This window comes from Rhodnius prolixus, unplaced genomic scaffold (assembly GCF_049639745.1).
Source record: "Rhodnius prolixus isolate KJV_2025 unplaced genomic scaffold, Rpr scaffold_8, whole genome shotgun sequence".
Taxonomy (NCBI): domain Eukaryota; kingdom Metazoa; phylum Arthropoda; class Insecta; order Hemiptera; family Reduviidae; genus Rhodnius; species Rhodnius prolixus.
In genome coordinates, this window is record NW_027411593.1 from 4,902,261 (window position 1) to 4,922,067 (window position 19,807).

The 19,807-nt window shown below is 37.3% G+C and overlaps 1 protein-coding gene across 1 annotated transcript in view; it reads left to right on the plus strand.

The window, feature by feature from the left end:
• Positions 1-597: 597 nt before the first annotated feature.
• The window catches only part of LOC141450741 (runt-related transcription factor 2-like), a 32,745-nt gene continuing 13,535 nt past the window's right edge, over positions 598-19,807 (plus strand). The window contains exon 1 of the mRNA XM_074121472.1: positions 598-1,158. Within this exon, the coding sequence (XP_073977573.1) occupies positions 729-1,158 (430 nt within the window). The 5' untranslated portion in view covers positions 598-728. The remainder of the gene's footprint in view (positions 1,159-19,807) is intronic.

Below are 19,807 nucleotides of genomic sequence, written 5' to 3' on the forward strand. Positions count from 1 at the left end.
TGATAGATCCTCATGGCCATCGATTGTTCAATTTGGGGACATGGATTGTCGTGTCTGTCTATATTTGTGGGTTAAGATTTTTTTTTAAGATGCCTTATGTTTAAAGAAAATTTTGAGATTACTGAGAGTTGATTACTCTCTCACAAATAAAACTCAAAATTTTTTGAAATTTGTGGTTAGACGGTGAATGTTTAAAATGATAAAAATGTTTCTATCTATAAAAATAATGGGATATTAATTGAGTAAAGTATGGAATGTTGGCAATAAATGTAAATAAAAAGTTTCTTTAAAAAAAAAGAATAAAAGAAAAGTAGTAAAAGAGTGTTAGTGTGTGCGTGTGTGTAAGTATGGGAAGGTTTAAAGAGTTTAGAGAGGCGGTGGAGGTGGTTTAGAGGCGGTTAGAGCCGGTGGTGGGGTGGTACATGTGTCCGTGGTAGAGTTTGCGTGGTTGGAGACTGCCCCTCTCTGTGAGCGCTCTAATACTCCCCTCTCTTGGAAGCCACCGCACCACTCAAAGCCTCAGAAACCCGCTAACTATATAGCGCCGCTGGCGACCCCGACCAAATATCCCCAAACCGTGTTTTGCGGTCGGTCCAGCAGGGCGCGGTCGGGCGCGGACCGAAAAAAGGGGGCCGGCACGCTACTATATTTCTTCATTTTTTTTTTTAATCCTCCCAAAGTTACAAGATACACAGCCGGCTTGTAGTCAGTCAGTTAGAAAGTAGTAGATGCACCTGACCGGTACCACCGCTGGCGTGTCACCCCAAGAGGGGGGTGCGCCTGGAGGCGGTGGAGGAGGCGGCGGCGGCGGCACCAACAATGGAAATCCACTCACTGATACTTACACAAAGATGACCTCAGATATACTAGCCGAAAGGACTTTAGGAGATTTTCTAGCTGAACATCCTGGAGAACTGGTGCGTACAGGAAGTCCACATTTTGTATGTACAGGTCTGCCATCGCATTGGCGTTCTAATAAGACACTGCCGGTCGGTTTTAAAGTGGTCGCACTGGGCGAAGTGATGGACGGTACTGTGGTCACTGTTCGGGCTGGTAATGATGAGAATTATTGTGCGGAATTGAGGAACTGTACGGCGATCATGAAGAATCAGGTGGCCAAGTTTAATGATCTCAGGTTCGTCGGAAGAAGTGGCCGTGGTGAGTAAAGAAAATCATAAATTTCTTCCAAATTTTTTTTCATCTTCACTTTCCTCCCCCACTGTTTGTGCCACCAATTTAAGAAAAACCTCTTTCACAACTCTCAAAATCACAAAAGAAAAATCCACAAACTCGCTGTTATCCCGCCACTTGTTCGCCCTGGAAAAGAAAGACAAGAAGGTCGCGATAAGAAAGTATGTGGCAGAGACAAAGTATTCTGTCCGGGGACCCTCTTCGTCCAGGTGCACCCTTTCAGAGTTTTTCGCGCGCATGACACCCACGTCATTGGCTCTCGTATCAACAAGTCGTGTTTTCTACCCCCCTACCCCTCTTCTTACTCCCTTGTCCTTCCTCCTCCATCGCTTAGATTCATACCCTTCTTCTCCCTATATCTAGTAACCACTTTTTTTTTCTTTATTACCTATACAAGTCCCTTAAACTCTTGTCACAAGCAACCACCTTACTCTGGGTCGTCTGTTGTAAGTGTGTGGGTGAATGAATGACATTCAAAAACTTCCGCCCTCTAATCTTCTTTGATAGCTTTCATTCATAAATGGTTCCCTACCTTTTATGCTACGTAATAAAGCTCCACTATAAAGGACCTTTCCAATCGCTTGTTGAAGTTCGTCAAACGTATAAACGGAAACGCTTGAATTTCTGTCCAATCACTATTGGAGGAATAAATCCCGAATCACCATTTTCTTTGCCAAAATTTAAAGAAAGAGAAAAAGATTTATAGATTCTTTATTTTACGTGAATTGTCATACGTGTTTAATCACGCATTCTTTCGGCAATTAAACTGTAGTCTTAAAAACAAAAGAGAACAATTAAGATTTTGAAATTTTGGCGTGTTACTGTTATAAAAAAATAGTGGGTCTAAATTCTTTTTAAACCAATCAAAAAAAAGAAGTATCTTTCTTTCAACAGTTGCCTTTCAAAACTTAAAAGATTCCAAAGAGTGTTAAAGCTAGCTTTCATTTTATTCAAAATTTATAGTTTTTTTTAGAAAGTTAAGTCTAAAGGATATTTGGGAAATCTTTACATTCCCACAGAGGATACTTAGGGCATTTTGAGATACATACGACAACTTCCGTAATTACAAGATCAATTAGTCATTAATCATTTGCTCCTACTAACAGAAACATAGCTACAAAATTTACGTAACTATGAGAACAGACATTCCTTTTTTCTTTTTGCCAATATTACCTGTAATTAGAAGAAAATCGAGAAAAAAGAAAGCCCAAAAATATGGAAATTATACTTATCTCACGATTTCAAAGAAAAGTCAAATCCTGTGAAAAACTGTGAAATAAACCAAACTGTTTTTTTTTTATTTAGTGGAAAACATGGCAAACTTACAGGGAAATGCTTACATTTTATTTTTTTTTCATGAACAGTTAATTTTTCATAGTATTTACGTATTAAGGGTCTAGAATTTTCATCTATTGAAACTAGAAAAACAGAATTATTGAAAAGAAACAACTGTTTCGACTGACACGACATTCTCTTATAATATTTTCCAAGTTTAAAAGCTTCCGCTTGAACATATTTCATTCTCACTAAACACTATACAGTTTTGTAAAACATTAAATCACTTTTTAAAGATGTCTAACACTACTATTCTCTTTAGAGTTACCTTAGAATAGATTTCTTTAAGGAGTAATGTAATTTATGTAAGCAGCTAAGAGACCTGCGAAGCTAGTATGTATTATTGGTTTACTGGATTCGATTCCCCTGGTCTTAAGTTTTGGATTTTATTTAATGGTTAATATGAGGAATTTACAGTAAAGTATGTTAGGCGGTGATAGGCTAGACCCGCAAAGCTAAGATGTATTGCGGTACTAGTCTATATTCCCAATAGTTAATGTGAGAGAAATTTATAGTAAAGTATGTTAGGCGGTTATAGGCTAGACCCGCAAAGCTAAGATGTATTGCGGTACTAGTCTATATTCCCAATGGTTAGTGAAAGAAATTTACAGTAAAGTATGTTTGCTAGTCGCCTCCGTCCACGACACCTAATTGGTAGTTGGACGTTAAGCCCCGCCTGAAAAAATAGGCGATTACTTTACTTTTATAAGCAGCTAAGAGAAATTAGGAGAAATTCGTTTTAAAAAACATGAAAAATTCACTATTTTTAACAACGTTTACCGTTTTTTTTAGAAATCAGTATTTTAGCACATTAATCTCATCTACACAGGACTGTAGTTACACTTTAATTTCCCTTGTTAGGGAAGAACCCCTCACCAATGTGACCACCAAGTGCCTTTTGTCGAATTTCCCGGGAAAAATATTTCTAATAAAAGTTTTAATATGCATATGTGCAATGAGAAAATAAAAGAAAATTAAAAGAAAATCGTTGGAAATGGAGTTATTTCCGGTTGAACCATTTTTCCATATTTTTATCGCTAAGTTTTCGTCAGGAAAAAAAAAACACGTGGATCGAAAAATTAAAGTTCCCGCTTTTCTTTGAGCTGCATCTTTCGAGAAGATGGTTTAGGCAATTTCCTTCAAAACTGCCAGTTTAGTGCAAAGTAAATCGTCTTACAACTACTAACTTAAATGTCTTGAACGGAACTGGAAGCCACATAATCTACCATTAACCGCGAATAAAAATTAGCTAAGTTTTCTTAGATTTTTTTTTTTGGAGAAAATCCCATCAATTGATTTCCTTAAACTTTAACCAATCATTGAATCCTATAAATTTTGTTTGAAGACTTTTTTGTTTTTGTTTTTCTATAAAAATAATTTTTTTTAATTTTAGAATTAGTTTGCGAGAACTTCCGGTTTTGGGGGAGAAAACAAAAAAATATCGCTTTACCGAAAATATGAGTCTCAAAAATGACTTCTTTTTAGCGTTCGATTATCCAAATGAAGACTGTGGCTTTTTTTTAAGCAAGGGTTCCAGGACCTTAAAAGACCTTTTGACGTAGACTACGAGGGTCGTTTGAAAAGTCCGCGCAAAAATAAAAACTACTTAATTTTTTGGGGTAAACCTTTTTTATTTTTCAACATAGTCTCCTTTTAGGCTTATACACTTCGTCCAACGCTGCTCTAGTTGGTTGATCCCTTCCGAATAATAGGATTTGTCCAAGTCTGAAAAATAGCCATTCGTTTCTGCAATCACCTCCTCGTTTGAATAAAATCTTTTTCCCGCCAGCCATTTCTTCATATTGGGGAACAAATAGTAGTCCGAGGGAGCCAAGCCTGGAGAATAGGGGGGGATGTGAAACGAGTTGGAACCCTATTTCCATTAATTTTGCGACCACAACTGCTGAGGTGTGAGCTGGTGCGTTGTCGTGATGGAAAAGGACTTTTTTGGTGGGCAAATCGTGGGCGTTTTTCTTGCAGCTCGGTTTTCAAACGGTCCAATAACGATGAATAATATGCACCTGTAATAGTTTTACCCTTTTCCAGATAGTCGTTGAGGATTATTCCTTGCGAATCCCAAAAAGACAGTCGCCATAATCTTTCCGGCCGAAGGACCGGTCTTCGCCTTTTTTTTTGGCGCAGATTCCCCCTTGGTAACCCATTGTTTAGATTGTTCTTTGGTCTCAGGAGTGTAGTGATGTATCCATGTTTCATCCACAGTGACGAAACGACGCTTAAAGTCCTGCGGATTCTTCTGGAACAGCTGCAAACCGTCCTTGCAACACTTCACACGGCAATCGCGGCACCCATCTTGCGGATAGCTTTGTCATGGCCCAAATGTTGATGCAAAATATTATGTACCCGTTCATTCGAGATGCCCACAGCACTAGCAATCTCACGCACCTTCACTCTTCTATCATCCACCACCATATCATGGATTTTATCAATGATTTCTGGAGTAGTAACCTCAACAGAGCGTCCAGAACGTTCAGCGTCACTTGTGCCCATATGGCCACTCCGAAAATTTTGAAACCACTTATAAACTGTTCTAATCGGAGGTGCAGAGTCACCATAATGTTTATCAAGCTTCTCTTTAGTCTCCTGAGGCGTTTCGCCTTTCATAAAGTAGTGTTTAATCAACACACGAAATTCTTTTTCGTCCATTTTTTGAAAATCACTCGACTTCCTCGATTCAAACGAATGCCAAACACAAAGAAATAGACCGATCTGGCTGAAACTTGGCCACGTGTGTGTTCTTCCAAGAGATGCTACTAACTAAACATAACCTCGATACCCGCCAGTGGTGCTATCTCTCTGACTTTGCACGGACTTTTCAAACGACCCTTGTAATTTTGAATTCAATTAACTTTTTAGTAAAATGTCCAATCATTAACAAATATCTAGAGAATTGTAACAAGAGAGAGTCATATGAGGATTCACAGTTTTTTTAAGTTAATTTCTTAATTAATTTAATAGATTATTATTTAAGTAATTATAACATCATTTTATTAATTATGTTCTGGTTATATTTCCAACCACAAGCACTGTGGCTAAAACCTGGGTCTGGTTTTAATTTTAAGGGTTTAATCTATGTCCCTTTGAGATTCGAAACTTTATCACGATTTCAATACTTCTTCTTACGTGGAATAAGAGAAAATATTAAGGTTAAACTCACATAGCCTTATCAGGCCATTAAAACAGGTTGCTCCATCTACACAGTAGGCCATTTTTGTCGATCAAAACTAGTTTTGACCAATTTGTGACTTTATGCCGGGCATTATCGTGACTTTGGTGGCGTATCACAAAGAAACTAGCTGCAGGGAGAAGCGATTACAGCTTGCTTTTTTTTTCTTTTTTTTTCTTTGGGACACCAAAAAGTTGGTGAAGATGTAAGAGGATTATTTTGATTAGGCGGTTATCTTTCTGTAGCTTCGTTCATAATGGAGTGCTTAACGTGACATCAGAACTTTGTTACATTTTTACTGTTTGAGGCGGTTATCTTTCTATAGCTTCCTCCACAATGGAGTGCTTAACGTGAGATCAGAATTTTTTTTACATTTTTACTGTTAGAACGTTATTCGGCCGGCGTTTATCTTTCTGTAGCTTCCTTCACAATGGAGTGCTTAACGTGACATCAGAACTTTTTGACAATTTTACTGGTTGATCATTATTCGGCCGGCGCTTATCTTTCTGTAGCTTCCTTCACAATGGAGTGCTTAACGTGACATCAGAACTTTTTGACAATTTTACTGGTTGATCATTATTCGGCCGGCGCTTATCTTTCTGTAGCTTCCTTCACAATGGAGTGCTTAACGTGACATCAGAACTTTTTGACAATTTTACTGGTTGATCATTATTCGGCCGGCGCTTATCTTTCTGTAGCTTCCTTCACAATGGAGTGCTTAACGTGACATCAGAATTTGTTTACATTTTTACTGGTTGTGAACGTTAAATGTCCGAACGTTCAGCCGAACTAGAATGTACATACATAAAGCCTATCTGAGTGGGAAAGACATGTTGGCTATTCCGATAACCCTTCACCTACGACCCTGGAAGTTTTTGACGTTTTAGGGCAGCCTATGACAACTCATTCGGAACTTGAACCTTTTTTCCCCCAAGGTACGATAGGCTCATTATACAACTCCCATTTTTTTCTGTTTTTTTTTCCTATCCCACACCTCTTACTGTTTGACAAAAAAACGTAGAAAACGCCCCTGTTGTCGATTTTTGCATTTGTTGATGAATGCTTGTTAGTAATTAGAGTTATGCGAAAATAATACGCGAACGGAAAACCAATGACTACGCTAAGAAAAAAGAGCTTCTACACAGGTTGACCGCAAAAGGTTCTTTGGCTGTTGTGCCAGAGGAATCTGGGGCCTTCCCTACGGTCTAATATAACCTAATCCAGATTAAACCATAAACAACCTGTTAACCAACTTCCGCAAGGTCAACATTACTAACAAAAAAAACCTCAGGACAATCTATATATATATATATATATATATATATATATTTAAAACAGGAGTTATGGAGATACGATATAACTGTCACTCCAGTATGCCGATTATACAGCTTCCAGGTTTTATTTTATTTCCCCCCCCCCTGTAAAGGGATTGTCCCCGCTCGATAGGCCAGAGTCTGAGTGGGTTGGTAGTTGTCGCAGGGATTGGGAGGAAGGGTGATGTTTTTTTTGATTCAGGATTGTTTTTCATATCTGTAACACATACTGTCGCACATTGTTAGTGGAAGCGGGAAAATGCGAGAAATATTTTCCCGGGTAATAGTGAAATAAACATATGTGTGTTGTGGATCACCCCATCTCAAAAAGTGGCCGATTTCCGGTCTATATAGTACATATCCTGTTAATATTTTGGGAACTGTTCTGGATTTAAAACATATTGCATTTTGTTTTTCATATTTTATATTTTTATCTGTTGTCGTCATGTCTGTGTTGTAATAAAATACAAATACATATATACTATAGTATTTTTTTTAAATAAATCATTCAAATAATGTAAAATATTAAATCAGATTGAGACGATTTTTCAAGAACAATATTTTAGTTTACTTTTACGGGGCTCACTGTGAATAACATGGGCACCTGCCGGAGCGAGATGAGCCCGCTAACCCTGTTTTGCACCCTGTGAGAGATTTCAGAATCTGGGACAGTTTTTGGGAGCCAATCCATCAGGATCCTCCAACTCCTAGAAATCATGCAGTACACAGTAGGGCATGGCGAACCGCTCTTTGGAGATTTCTTTCTTAGATATTTTTAGTTTGGTTACCTTTGCACATGTCTCAGCTTCATGGTTGAGAGCTTTAGGATTGAGTTTTTTTCTCTCAATACGCAGTTTTTACTATTTCTTGGCATTGCCGGCCATTTCCTTCTTTTAAGTTCATGTTTAAAATAACTTTCCTTCAGATCTAACTGAGTTTCTTTATGAGGTGTAGTGCTAGACTTGAATCCAAGCGCTCCGCTGTGATAATCACTCAAAGGTGAAGGCTTTCGGCGGCATTCGTTGTAGGCGGATGGCAAGGAAGTTGTGGCCAATTCAAAACTTGCCTACAAATTGGTTTTGCGTCAAAATTGAGGGCAGTAACCTTTAAAGATTTCTTTAGGCAACCCCAATGCTTCACTAAATTCTTTCATGTATATATCCCCCCAGTCGGATGTGAAGTATACTTAAAATTTCACATAATGGGCAACGGATATTGTCTCTGACGAGTCATTTTCTTGGCCAGCGTTCCGTTTTTTCACCGTACGGCCGTACCCTCATGTTCTGAAATCTACTCTGTAAAACAATTTTAGAACCCTAAAAGATGGCCTATAAACCCTTCTGCATTTCACTGCTCGTTCCGGATGTCCTGATTATTGACTCATTTTTTGGCCCGATTTGCCAGTCATTTAAGAATACTCTTATTTAATCTGTTCTTCTGTTAAGAATCTCTTACCAGAAGGAGAATGGTCTTTCCATCAACTTTTAAGTTACTTACCAATATACCTTCATTGCCTAGATCAATCCTATTGATCTACTAAAAATTGGGTCTTCTCAAAACTAATTTCAATCTTATTGTAGCCAGGAATGTTTTGCGTTGCCCTACAATTACTTATCGCCCAAAATAATACATTTGTTTGTGATGGTTATTTCAAATTCTTTAAATTTTATAAATTTTCAAAATTTAATTTTGATCTTTTCTATGCAGAATTTCAATTTTTCTTTTTTTTTAAGAAATAAAATAAAATAATCGAGACGTTCGCTGTCTATCTGCTTAATCTAAAAATGATCACAAATCTAACAATAATACACTCGTACATAAATTTTAATTATAGTAAATTGTAATAAATGTTAATTATAACGATATTTATCTACATAAATTATGTTTTTCACGTAATATAATATTAAGTTTGCTTTTATAGTAAAGTACATTTGGGAAGGACTTGAAGGAAATCCGCTTTAATCTTCCAATTAAATGCATTCTCTCTGGGGCTTATCTCAGGTGAGAGACAAGATATTCAATGATCTAATGATATTTAGATTCTAGAAAGCATCTGTTGTTTATGTATTAGTGAATATCCCGGGTGTTCGTAATAATTTATTTTTACCTGAATATTTTGGAGTATGTTTAAAAATACTGACTTTGGAGTAAGGAAAATTTTCTGGCCGAAGGAGTTGACTCCTTTGGAAGAATTGGTATAATTTTGGGAAGAATTAATGCCTTGCAGAAGGTTTTGTTCGTTGTTAGCCGAGACTTTATGCGCCAAGGAAGCGTGGTCGATGTATGCCATGTTTTTTGGAGGTAGTTTCTTGTTGCTTGAATTTGTCGTCAATTTCAATTTATATATTTATTGGCTTCAAATCAAATTATAAAATGTACATATTTACAGGAGTAAAGAGGTTTCAGGCGATAGTGCCTATATGCACTCAACAGAGCTTAAAATAACACAAAGTAAGAAAAATTAATATTAAATACTAAGGAAAAAAGAAGAAAAAAAACCTTAACTACAAATAAACAGTACTAAAACAAAATATGTTTTAGTCTCTTATGTTTGTATTTTTTGTATGCAAGAGATGTTAGATCGTAATTAACTATATTGGATACATACAAGTGTGTGCTGGCTTCACACAAGCTGACAAATTTTTCTGAAAGAAGGTACACTTGCGTAGAGACACTGGCCACATCAAGTGTGGCATGCATGTAGTCGATTGGTGTCCAGCGAGGGTAGGACCCAATCAATCTCAAACATTTATTCTGCACGCGTTGTAATTTTTTATAGTTTGTGGGGCAAGTATTAGACCAGACTGGGGCCGCATATAGCAATACAGACCGAATATACAGGTAGTAAATTAACTTTTTATTTACAAAATTCAAGTTTGAAGTTTTATTGAACAGAGGAAATAAGCTACACAAAATACCGAGCGATTTGTTGCAAATTGAATTGATGTGTTTTGTAAACGTCAGCTTTGAGTCCAACACAACACCAAGGTACCTGACCTCTCTTTTCCAAGGGAGATCAACACCATTAACTTTTACAAAATTTATGACTTGGGGCCTCCTACGTGTAAACAAAATTATTTCAGTTTTCGCTTCATTGGGTTTTATTCTCCACTTATTAAAATATTTAAAACTTTTTCCAAGTGCAATAGAAAGATGCCTGGCTATTGTATCCACTCTAAAAGACGACAGAAAAAGTGCAGTGTCGTCAGCGTATAACGAGCATTTTGGTCTGAATTTAAGTTTTGTTATGTCATTTATGAAAATGTTAAAAAGTGTGGGACCAAGGACTGAGCCTTGGGGTACACCAGCCGCAATTTTTCTAAAGCCAGAAGTAGCGTTACCAACTGTAACACAAAATTGACGGTGTGTTAAGTAACTGTTAACAAAGTGGACTAAGTACTTCGGAAAGTTGTACTGTATTAACTTATAAATTAGACCATTATGCCATACGCAGTCAAAAGCCTTTTCCACATCGATCAGAGCCATCCCGGTGTGCTTATTTAGATTAAAATTGTGCTCAATTTCGTCAATAACTCTGGCAAGTTGTGCAGTTGTAGAGTGTCCCGCCCTAAAACCGAACTGATCAGGGGACAGAATATTATTATTCTCAATAAATGAACTAAGTCTTTTCAAAACAACACGCTCAGCAACTTTACTGAGACAAGGGAGCAGAGAGATAGGACGATAGCTACTGGGAAGAGTAGCATCTTTACCCACTTTGGGAACTACAATAATTTTGGCGGTTTGGCGGCAATAAATTTGTCGTAAAAATTTTTTTATGAGGCTGAATGCTACGGTTTTTGTGGGTAGTTTAGGTAAATCAATTTTTGATGTGCTGATCAGATCTTTTGAATGCTATTGGTTTATAATAGTTATGAATGTGCAATAAGAGATGTAAATAACGCAGCAAGAAGATGTAAGGGAAACTATATCTATATAATGAGGCTTTATTACACTTAGGCAGGAAACATAGTGGAGCGGCGAGCAAAGCGGCGATGATAGTTGCTTCAAATCAAAGAGACCGACGAGCAGCGAGCAAAGAGTCGCATACACATAGTGACCGAGTTTAGTCGCGTTTCTCCTTTTGACGAAACAAGATGGAGGAATTATTTCTATATGAAAATTCTTCCTTGAATATTTGGTATTTACAGCAGCTTAGAAGCAGGAGCTGCAGTGTTCCTTAATATAAACAGGACTGGACATGAACATGGTGAATTTCATCACTTGTACCAATAACTTCGGGGAGCATCCTGGCGAGTTTCATGCGTATTTTCGAATGTCTATTTCAACATTTGTAATTACATTGAAAGCATGTTAATCAAGAAATGGACGAATTTCAATGTTAACCCCCATTAATCCAGTCCTATTTCTTATCCAAACAAATCGGTTGTGATGTAGAAGACCCTTTTGGTCCCACAGAGGTTTCTTTAAAAAAAACTACACCAATAAATGCAGCAATAGCCATTTGAACCTTGAAAATTGAGCGCTATGAGAGCTAAGAAATCAAACATGTCATAACGCTTTGCTCTACTCTCTATAGACAGCGTTGCTCTATCTTCGCTTTGCTCCCCTACTATGCGCGGTCCCATATGTTAACTTGTCTTTGTTTTCGCCGTTTTGCTCTTCGCTAGCATCGCCGCTTTGCTCGCCGCTCCACTATGTTTCCAGCCTTAACCGAACTAATACCTACGTAAGATATGTGATAGGTGAGATAAGAATCTGCATGATAGATGAATAGAGTGGAGCTGCGGATGATGGTAGATAATTAACAATTGATGATTGAGATTGATTTCAGCAAAGAAGATTCTGGGAGAAGATTTTTATTTCTCTCTATTGGGGTCGCATCTTTAAGCAGAATCTCTTTCGGCACTTGGTTTTTCCTGTTCAATCTTTTAACGGCCAGCTTTTCCTGCAACTATAAATGGCATTTTAGGAAAAACCTTTCATTTGAGGCCCTAGCTCAGGATTTAAACAATCCGAAACTTTTCGGTGACGTAAAAAAAAACCTTCATTGAATTTCCCATTTACCATAACTAAAACCTATTCAGACGTCCAAGTTTCCGTGTAGCTCCTGATTTTCTGATTTGTAAAATATTTCCCTCTTCCCCCAACTAATCCTAAAAGTGCAATGTTGCTGCAATAGACTAGAAATTAGATTAGAGGGGGCGTGATGCTGGTTGGTAGGGATTGTGTGATTATTGAAGCATTGTTATGTGAAGGCTGGCACATACATACAAACAGAAATTCACCGCTCGTCCTGGCCAGTAATTGTAATTGAGAAGTATGGGTGGGTGGGGGATCTATACGCCCCCAACTTGCAGCATCCCCTTCATCTCTGTGCATAATTCTACACCAATCCTCTTCTACATCTTTTATTTCTTTGACTCTCTATATATTTATTCCACTAAAATTTTTACCCAGAGAAAACAAAACGTGTGCCACAAATTCAGCGATGATTTTGCTGAAAAAAAACTCAACTCAAATCAGGTGCAGTTACAGTGACAATTCAGCATTTACGCTAAACAGATGTTTGGTTACATTACGTCATTTTAATCAAAAGAAAACTTTTCTATTTCTGAAAATATCGATTTCTTTAACATAACCTTTAAATTTATTAAACAATCTGATGTGAAAATTCACACGAATTTTTCTTCAGAAAATTCTCAACGTTCTAATTCATCCAATTTTTCCAAATATCTGTCTATTTGAAACATAACTATTTCTTATAATTATAATTAACATTAACAACTTTAACATTACACAGTTTTTTAAAGTCGTACAGTCCACTGAAATGGTACCTTAAAGTGAAAGGTTTCCCTCGCATTTCTCCACACTTCTTAGAACTGCCCAGATCGGGCAGTCGGACTGTAGGATGGGTCTCTCTTAGATTTCCAAAAAAGACGTTATCTTCTTCAATTTATACCTTTGATCTCCTGCTAGAATAAAAACTAGTTTATGAGACTAGTCAAATGTTAATGTCACTGTAAAATGTATTTAAGAAAAAAAAAAAAAATAAATCTATCTAATTGTTGGCAGTAAAAAGTTTGGAAAATTCATGAAAAGTCCCATCGGGAAAGTACGTAAGAAAACCCAAAATACATCGACTTTTTACAAAAAATTTCCTCAGGATTTTTGTCAGTAAATAGCACATTCTATCACTCTTTCTTTTTGTGGTCCAGATGAGGTGTCTATAAAGGACAAGTTTTGGTCCTTATCCTGGAGAATGTAAGAGCAAGAATTAACTTGAAATTACAGTTTAGAGGGAAGAAGACTAAGCGCTTTCTTTTGCAGCGTGAAAGAGCCTTGCAGAGCTTCTTCAATTCAGTTTCTTCCCTGTCGAGGCTTCCACTTCTCGCCCAGGAATCCCTCCTGGGATCTTTATTTTTTTCAACACCACTATTTTTAATACTTTTTCCAGAAAATATGTATTCCAAATATGGGGGGAGGAAAAAAAAAGTTTAATTGATTTTAATAAGAGACAGTCCTGGTTTCAGTTTGGGTGTGTTCCCCTTTGTATATTTTACTGCAATGAAAGCGATGACACCCTGGAATGCAAACTGTCCCCAGTTAATTTAATTTCTATATAACAATATATTGGAGAAAAAAGCCGGGAATGTTTCAATAAATACTTTAAATTCTAACAGCCACCTACAATTTCAGTTTAATTAAACCCAATCCTAAATTACACAACAATATTGTTAAAAAAAATAAAAATAAATAAATACAGATAAAAATTTACGTTAGTAATAATGTAATTGTTTTATTTTGGCGGCATATCGTGGACTTTATATCTTGGCTAGCCTGATTTTGGGTATCCGAAGTTTTCAGGATGTCTTTGTTAAACAGAATACAGCTAGTGAAATCATATAGATGTAAAGAAGAAAATGATTTCATCTGATAATAACTATAATCGATAATAAATGATAATATCAAATACCAATTCAGGGAAGATTTCTCGTTGGACTGAGTATTGCTTGAGGACTCAGTACAAATGTGGAGATTCAGTACTCTTTGCACCTGTACATTAGCTGCCCAATGTGCGTCCGGCTTTGATTCCGTTTAGAATGACTAAGTCTTCACAGGAAGGACTAGGACCCACTTCTTTTTTAGAGTCCATTCCTGCGGATATTACAGCCTAAAAAACTTTCACACTGACGTCCCAAACATTCACACAATATTCATTGGGTATGCAGCGTTAGTTGATGTGTGAAACTATTCGCGCAAACTCTATCTAGCTCATTTATATATGCGTATATAAATACACATTATGCACATTGTAGACGTGTTTATTCAGCGAACAAGCCCTTAAACATAAGAAGGTTACAACTTAAATCGCAAGAACTTGATCATTGATCTAGTAGCCTTTCTCTGCACAATATCAAAAATCTATAATATCTAATATAGGTACCTAGTTTAATTAAAAAAGTAATAAAAAAAAGTTGGACAAGATTTTTAGTAACTCAGAAGGCAAGACTTCATTCCGTAGGGGTAGCCGAGCGTTAGAGACTAGACCCGCAATGCTAAGATGTATTGTTGGTTTAGTGGGTTCGATTCCCCGGCCATGGATTTTATTTAATGGTTAATATGAGAAATTTACAGTAAAGTAAGTTAGGTGGTTACAGGCTAGACCTGCAATGCTAAGATGTATTGTTGGTTTAGTGGGCTCGATTCCCTGGTCTTAGGCCTTGGATTTTATTTAATGTTTAATAAAAGAAATTTACAGTAAAGTATGTTTGCTAGTCACCTCCGTGTAGGGCGACTAATTGGTAGATGGACGTTAAGCCCCGCCTGGAAAAATAGGTAATTACTTTACTTACTTACATCCCGTAGAAAGAAGTTGACCCAGCGTGCTTTTCTAATGATCTTGGCAGCATCCAAGTCTTTACACCTAACTTGAAGTTTTGGTATTTAAACTTAACTCCAGTTGATTTCACAGAATCTGCAAGCAAAATTTTTATATCATAGTAAGAATAAAATCAATATTAACTGCCTACCGTTAGGCCCTTTTTTTTAGCAATCCAACTAACTATAATCCTTCAATCCTAAATAATCCTTAGACTGTTGAGGCTCCCGCTTCTCCTTCAACATGGAAACAAATTTCCAACAAAAAGAAAATCACAAAAAAAAGAAAAAGTAAAAAAATAAAAATATGGCTGTAAAACTCTGTCTAGGCAATCAGTCTGACAAGAACTACTTCAGAATCATTAGCGCTACTGGTTATAGAGAAACTAGATGATACGGTCATCTCTATTGCACACTTAGTCGCGATAGCTATTAATTAAAATGCTAGTTGATACATAACATGCATTTTGTACAAAGCTACCAACTAGTTAGCGAGCGGTATCCATGCTTGCAATAATAGTTACACTTTACACTATTTGGCCACACTACACCCTGGCTCTATAATAGTAAAGTATATGATGTGGTAGAACGGAGATAGTGTGACGGAGAGTGGAGAATATAGCCCCAGTAGTGGTCAGTGTAATGTGCATACCATGCCCGGCTGCTGGGTTTGATATCTGTTCAGTTCTGATTGCAAACAGACTCTCTCTCTCTGGTATTGATTTTTAATCAGTACAATGGCGAAACACAATGTCCTGAAATTGGAGAAGTGAGAGAGTGAATTGAGGAGGAGTTATGCATTTATATGAGGATGGAATGAGAGAGCTAGATGGGTTAATAGTAGGGTTATATGCACCCTCCCTGCGGACCTGGTGCAGTATATTAGAATGGACAAGGGTTAGATACAAAGCCAAACATGCATACGGAGTTTGACAATCACAGCTAAATCATTCAAAGTTTTTCCTGTTAAGTTAAGTAATTAATATCCAAAATTATTAATTAATATCTGTTACTTGTAAATTGATACATTTTCTTCCAAACTACGAAGATTAATGCAGCAGCTGAATCGCCTTAAAGTAAGCTTTCGTAAAAGAATCTTATGAATTAAAGTTGTTCTCATTTGACTACGTAGCTAGATTAGAGTATAAACCAGTGGTTCCCAACCTTTTTATGACCAGGGACCATTTTAATATATTTTTTCTTTTATTAGCTGGAACCACAAGGTTCAATATCACAATAAACTATTGTACTTTTAGATTTTTAAAATAATTTAAAATAACATTGTGACTATGTTTTCAGTTATATTAATGTGCTTTTTGAGCTTGCATTTTCTTAACAAGATGGGATAGTAATCCGATTGATGAGATTGCTCAGAGTGACACGCATCATCATCATTTGCTTTTAGTCGGCTCCTGGACGGAGTTTTTAGGCGCTCGACGTCCCACTCACCGCGCCGTCGCCGTACACGCGGCCGTATTTCAAAAAAATATATTATTATTTTAAAAGCGTTAAGTGTTTCGCGGACCATATTTTAGTTCTTGCGGACCACAGGTTGGGGAACCACTGGTTTAGACGAACATCAAACATTCGATATCTACTGAACTCCTTTCATTTGCGTGACTATGATGGATCACGAAGAGGTAACAGAGACTATTTTTTTTTTTGGAACAGGGTATAAGTCTGGGATGTTTGTAGTGTCAATTTAAGCCATCAACCTAGGAGGTCCATTTGATTCGCACGCAGGGAGGGAAGAGCTAGCAGCTATTTTAATGTAAACCACCCAACTAAAGTTCTTTTAGCTTTCGGCTCACATTATACAAGTCCACCCTTTACTATTCGCCTCCGTCCACGACACCTAGTAAATGGTAGTTGGACGTTAAGCCCCGCCTGAAAAAATAGGCGATTACTATACAAGTCCACCCCATTAGCTCTGTTGGTCAAAGCAGCATTGTCTGGGAAGTTACGTTTTCTGGGATTTACAGCGATCTACAGTCCGCTCCAGGCTAGAACAACATAACTGCACAAGATCTAGCAGGTAACTGAGATCACAGCTTTCAATCCACAACTCTTGCCGAATTAATCTCTCCTTGTACTTTATACTGTAGATTATTTCAGTAAGAATAAGTAGCCTTGTCTCACGTCAGACTTTTACACGCTCTCTGATAAATATCCGGTTCTCTTAAGGGAAATGACAAAAAAAGGAAACAATAGATTTGCTTAAATAAAAAAAATAAAACATGATTAATGATAGAGAATTACAAATGTTAAAATGATTTTCGTTTTAATCGGCCGACGAGCGAATTGAGGGGCGGTGTGAGGCAGCAACAATCATTGCAGTTAACGCCCCCGTTATGCGTGATCTGAAACTACCCGTTAAATGGCCACTATGATGGCGATAAAAAATAAAAAGTGAGAGAGAGAGAGAAAAAAAAATTAAAAAAACTCCCACCACCTGTACGCGCGTGGCTGTATTCATTAATCAGTGGCAGACCACTTCCGTCCGGTCCTCTGTGAAGTGTCGGTCTGTCCTTGTATGTCACAGCTCACTTCCAAACTCGCTCTCTCTCTGGCTGGGATGCTGGGATACTGCTCCTACTTCCCAGTACTACTATTAACCCTTTTTTTTCTCTACTTTCATACACATTTGTCAACTTATAAAAATCTCCACTTTACCCTCTTATTAAGTGGCTACATACTTCGTATGTTCCCTGTGTCATTCATTCATTTTGTTTTTTTTAGAACTCTTCCGGAATGTGAAATGATGGTGGTTAAATGTACGAGCTTAGCCTTTTTATTTTATTATTATTGTTAGTTTTCCCTCTCTGTCCCGTAAAGTCCACATCCTAAAGCAGTTTAATAGTTCCATGACACCATTTTCCCCAATTAAGTCCCAGCCACTCCTAGTTTCCTCTCTTATTTTCCCTCATTTCCACTATGGTTGCTCAGTGTATTGGCCGATCTTTCTGGTGATCTCGAAGCTAAGCTCAAGAAGCGCCTCCATGAACTGCTTCATAAGATTTATTTCCAGCATTGCCCAGAGGCGCTCGCATTTCGCCCACTACTACGATGAGTTGAAGTGGCTTTTCCCCCTGTCTACAGCCGCCAGTATGGCTTCATTCCTTTTTCTTCAAGTTTCAAATCCTCGATCCATTTCCGTAATACGAGATCTCGATCCTCCGATCTCTTTATTCCCTCACACCGTACTTCATCCTTTGACAAATCCTTCCTAATTCGCGCTACCTCTCTCTCGGAACTCATTACCTTCATCTGTCCGCCATGCTCCCACCATCTTTCCATCTTTAAATCCCTTTTGTTCAATTATCTCCTGTCTAACCAGCTTCCTCCGAAATTCTAATTGCTTTCTTTTATTTCATTTATTTTATTTCTTATTTTTGTAAATACTTGCCTATTTTTTTTGTATATAAATATCTAAAATGCAGGCCAAACCAATGGCGTCTCCAAGTGTACATGTAATTATTCTTAGGGGACACTAGTCCCAGAATAATAAATTTATTTTCTTCTTGTTCTACTTCTTAAAGTTAAGCAGCGTGAATATATAGGATTCGTGACCGTAAATTGTTACACTTGGAATTCTAGGTTAGCGAGGAATCGGTCAAATAAAAAACAACCCGTCTCTTTGCCCGCATAGCCACGCCCTGAAGAGGACAATATATTTGTCGAAACGTTGGCAAAGAGACGAGTTTGTTTTTTATTTGACCGATTCCTCGCTAACCTAGAATTCCAAGTGTTAAGCAGCGTCTTCGAGAAAAATTATTATTAAAATAAATGATTATTTTTATTAAGAAACGAGTGCAAAAAATTGGACATAATGTTCAATACAGATCTTATATAAAGTTTATTTGCATATGGCATCCGTTCAATAAAGACGTGCTGCCAATAAACCGGATTTTGAACGGAATTTCGCCGGAAGAGAGAATAATATCTTTTCACTTACAGAGACTGCGCATTAACAAACGTAAGCTCGTATTTCCGGTGAAAAGTAAATTATGACGCAAAATTTTGTCACAATTGCGTCTCGGAAAATCAAGATCTTATTAGTAAGAGAGAGAGACTAAAAATTTTAATTATCCATTTTTTTTTTTTTTCCTGTTAGGGAGTAAAAATTACGTAATTATTTCTTGAAGTATGATGGAATGGATGTTCAGACAGGAAATGATGAAGACGGTACAAGTCTGTACATGTCGTGCCGCAGACTAGCCGCACGCTAACCTCACAACCTAGTAGGGCACGCTACTGTTATCAAATCCACTTGTGTCAGAAACAAGGTTAGGAAAATTGAGATCTATATATGTATGTGTATGGGTGGGTGTATAGAAAGATCTGTTGTGTATAGTACTATCTATAGTGTATACCGTAGGAGCTATCCAGGCTATACTAGGCTAAACCTAGGCAAACTTAAACACTTGAAGCACGTCACTTACATACACAAGATACGAGTTTACTAGAATGGTTAGTGTTGGTAGTGTTAGTAAGGTTTTGCCAAAACCCAAAGTGGAGGTCGCCGCTTGTCTCTGCACTGTGGCTGCGGCGGTAGGTTTGGTGGGTCGCCCCAAGTCGTGGTTACTGGGTTGGTGGGTTAGTTCTCTTGGTTCGTGGTTACCCAGCTTCTACTTTACCCTTTACCCGGCCAGTTTGACTGCTCGCCTATTGTTTCTTAGTCATATTAGGCCACTATTTTCATATTGTATAACAAAACAATTATTATGGAAACCCTAGCCACCTATCTGTACGGCAGAATGTGTTTACATTAAAAAAAAAGAAAGTCTTTTGAGTATCCACTGTAGATCTTCCTTAAACTGAACATACTAAATGCTACGTAATTTTTACAAACAGGAAATAAAAAAAAACAATAACTACAAACATTAAGTAGCATTAATAGGAAACAACTAAGAGTATACTGCCAGATTCCTTTCGTAAGAGG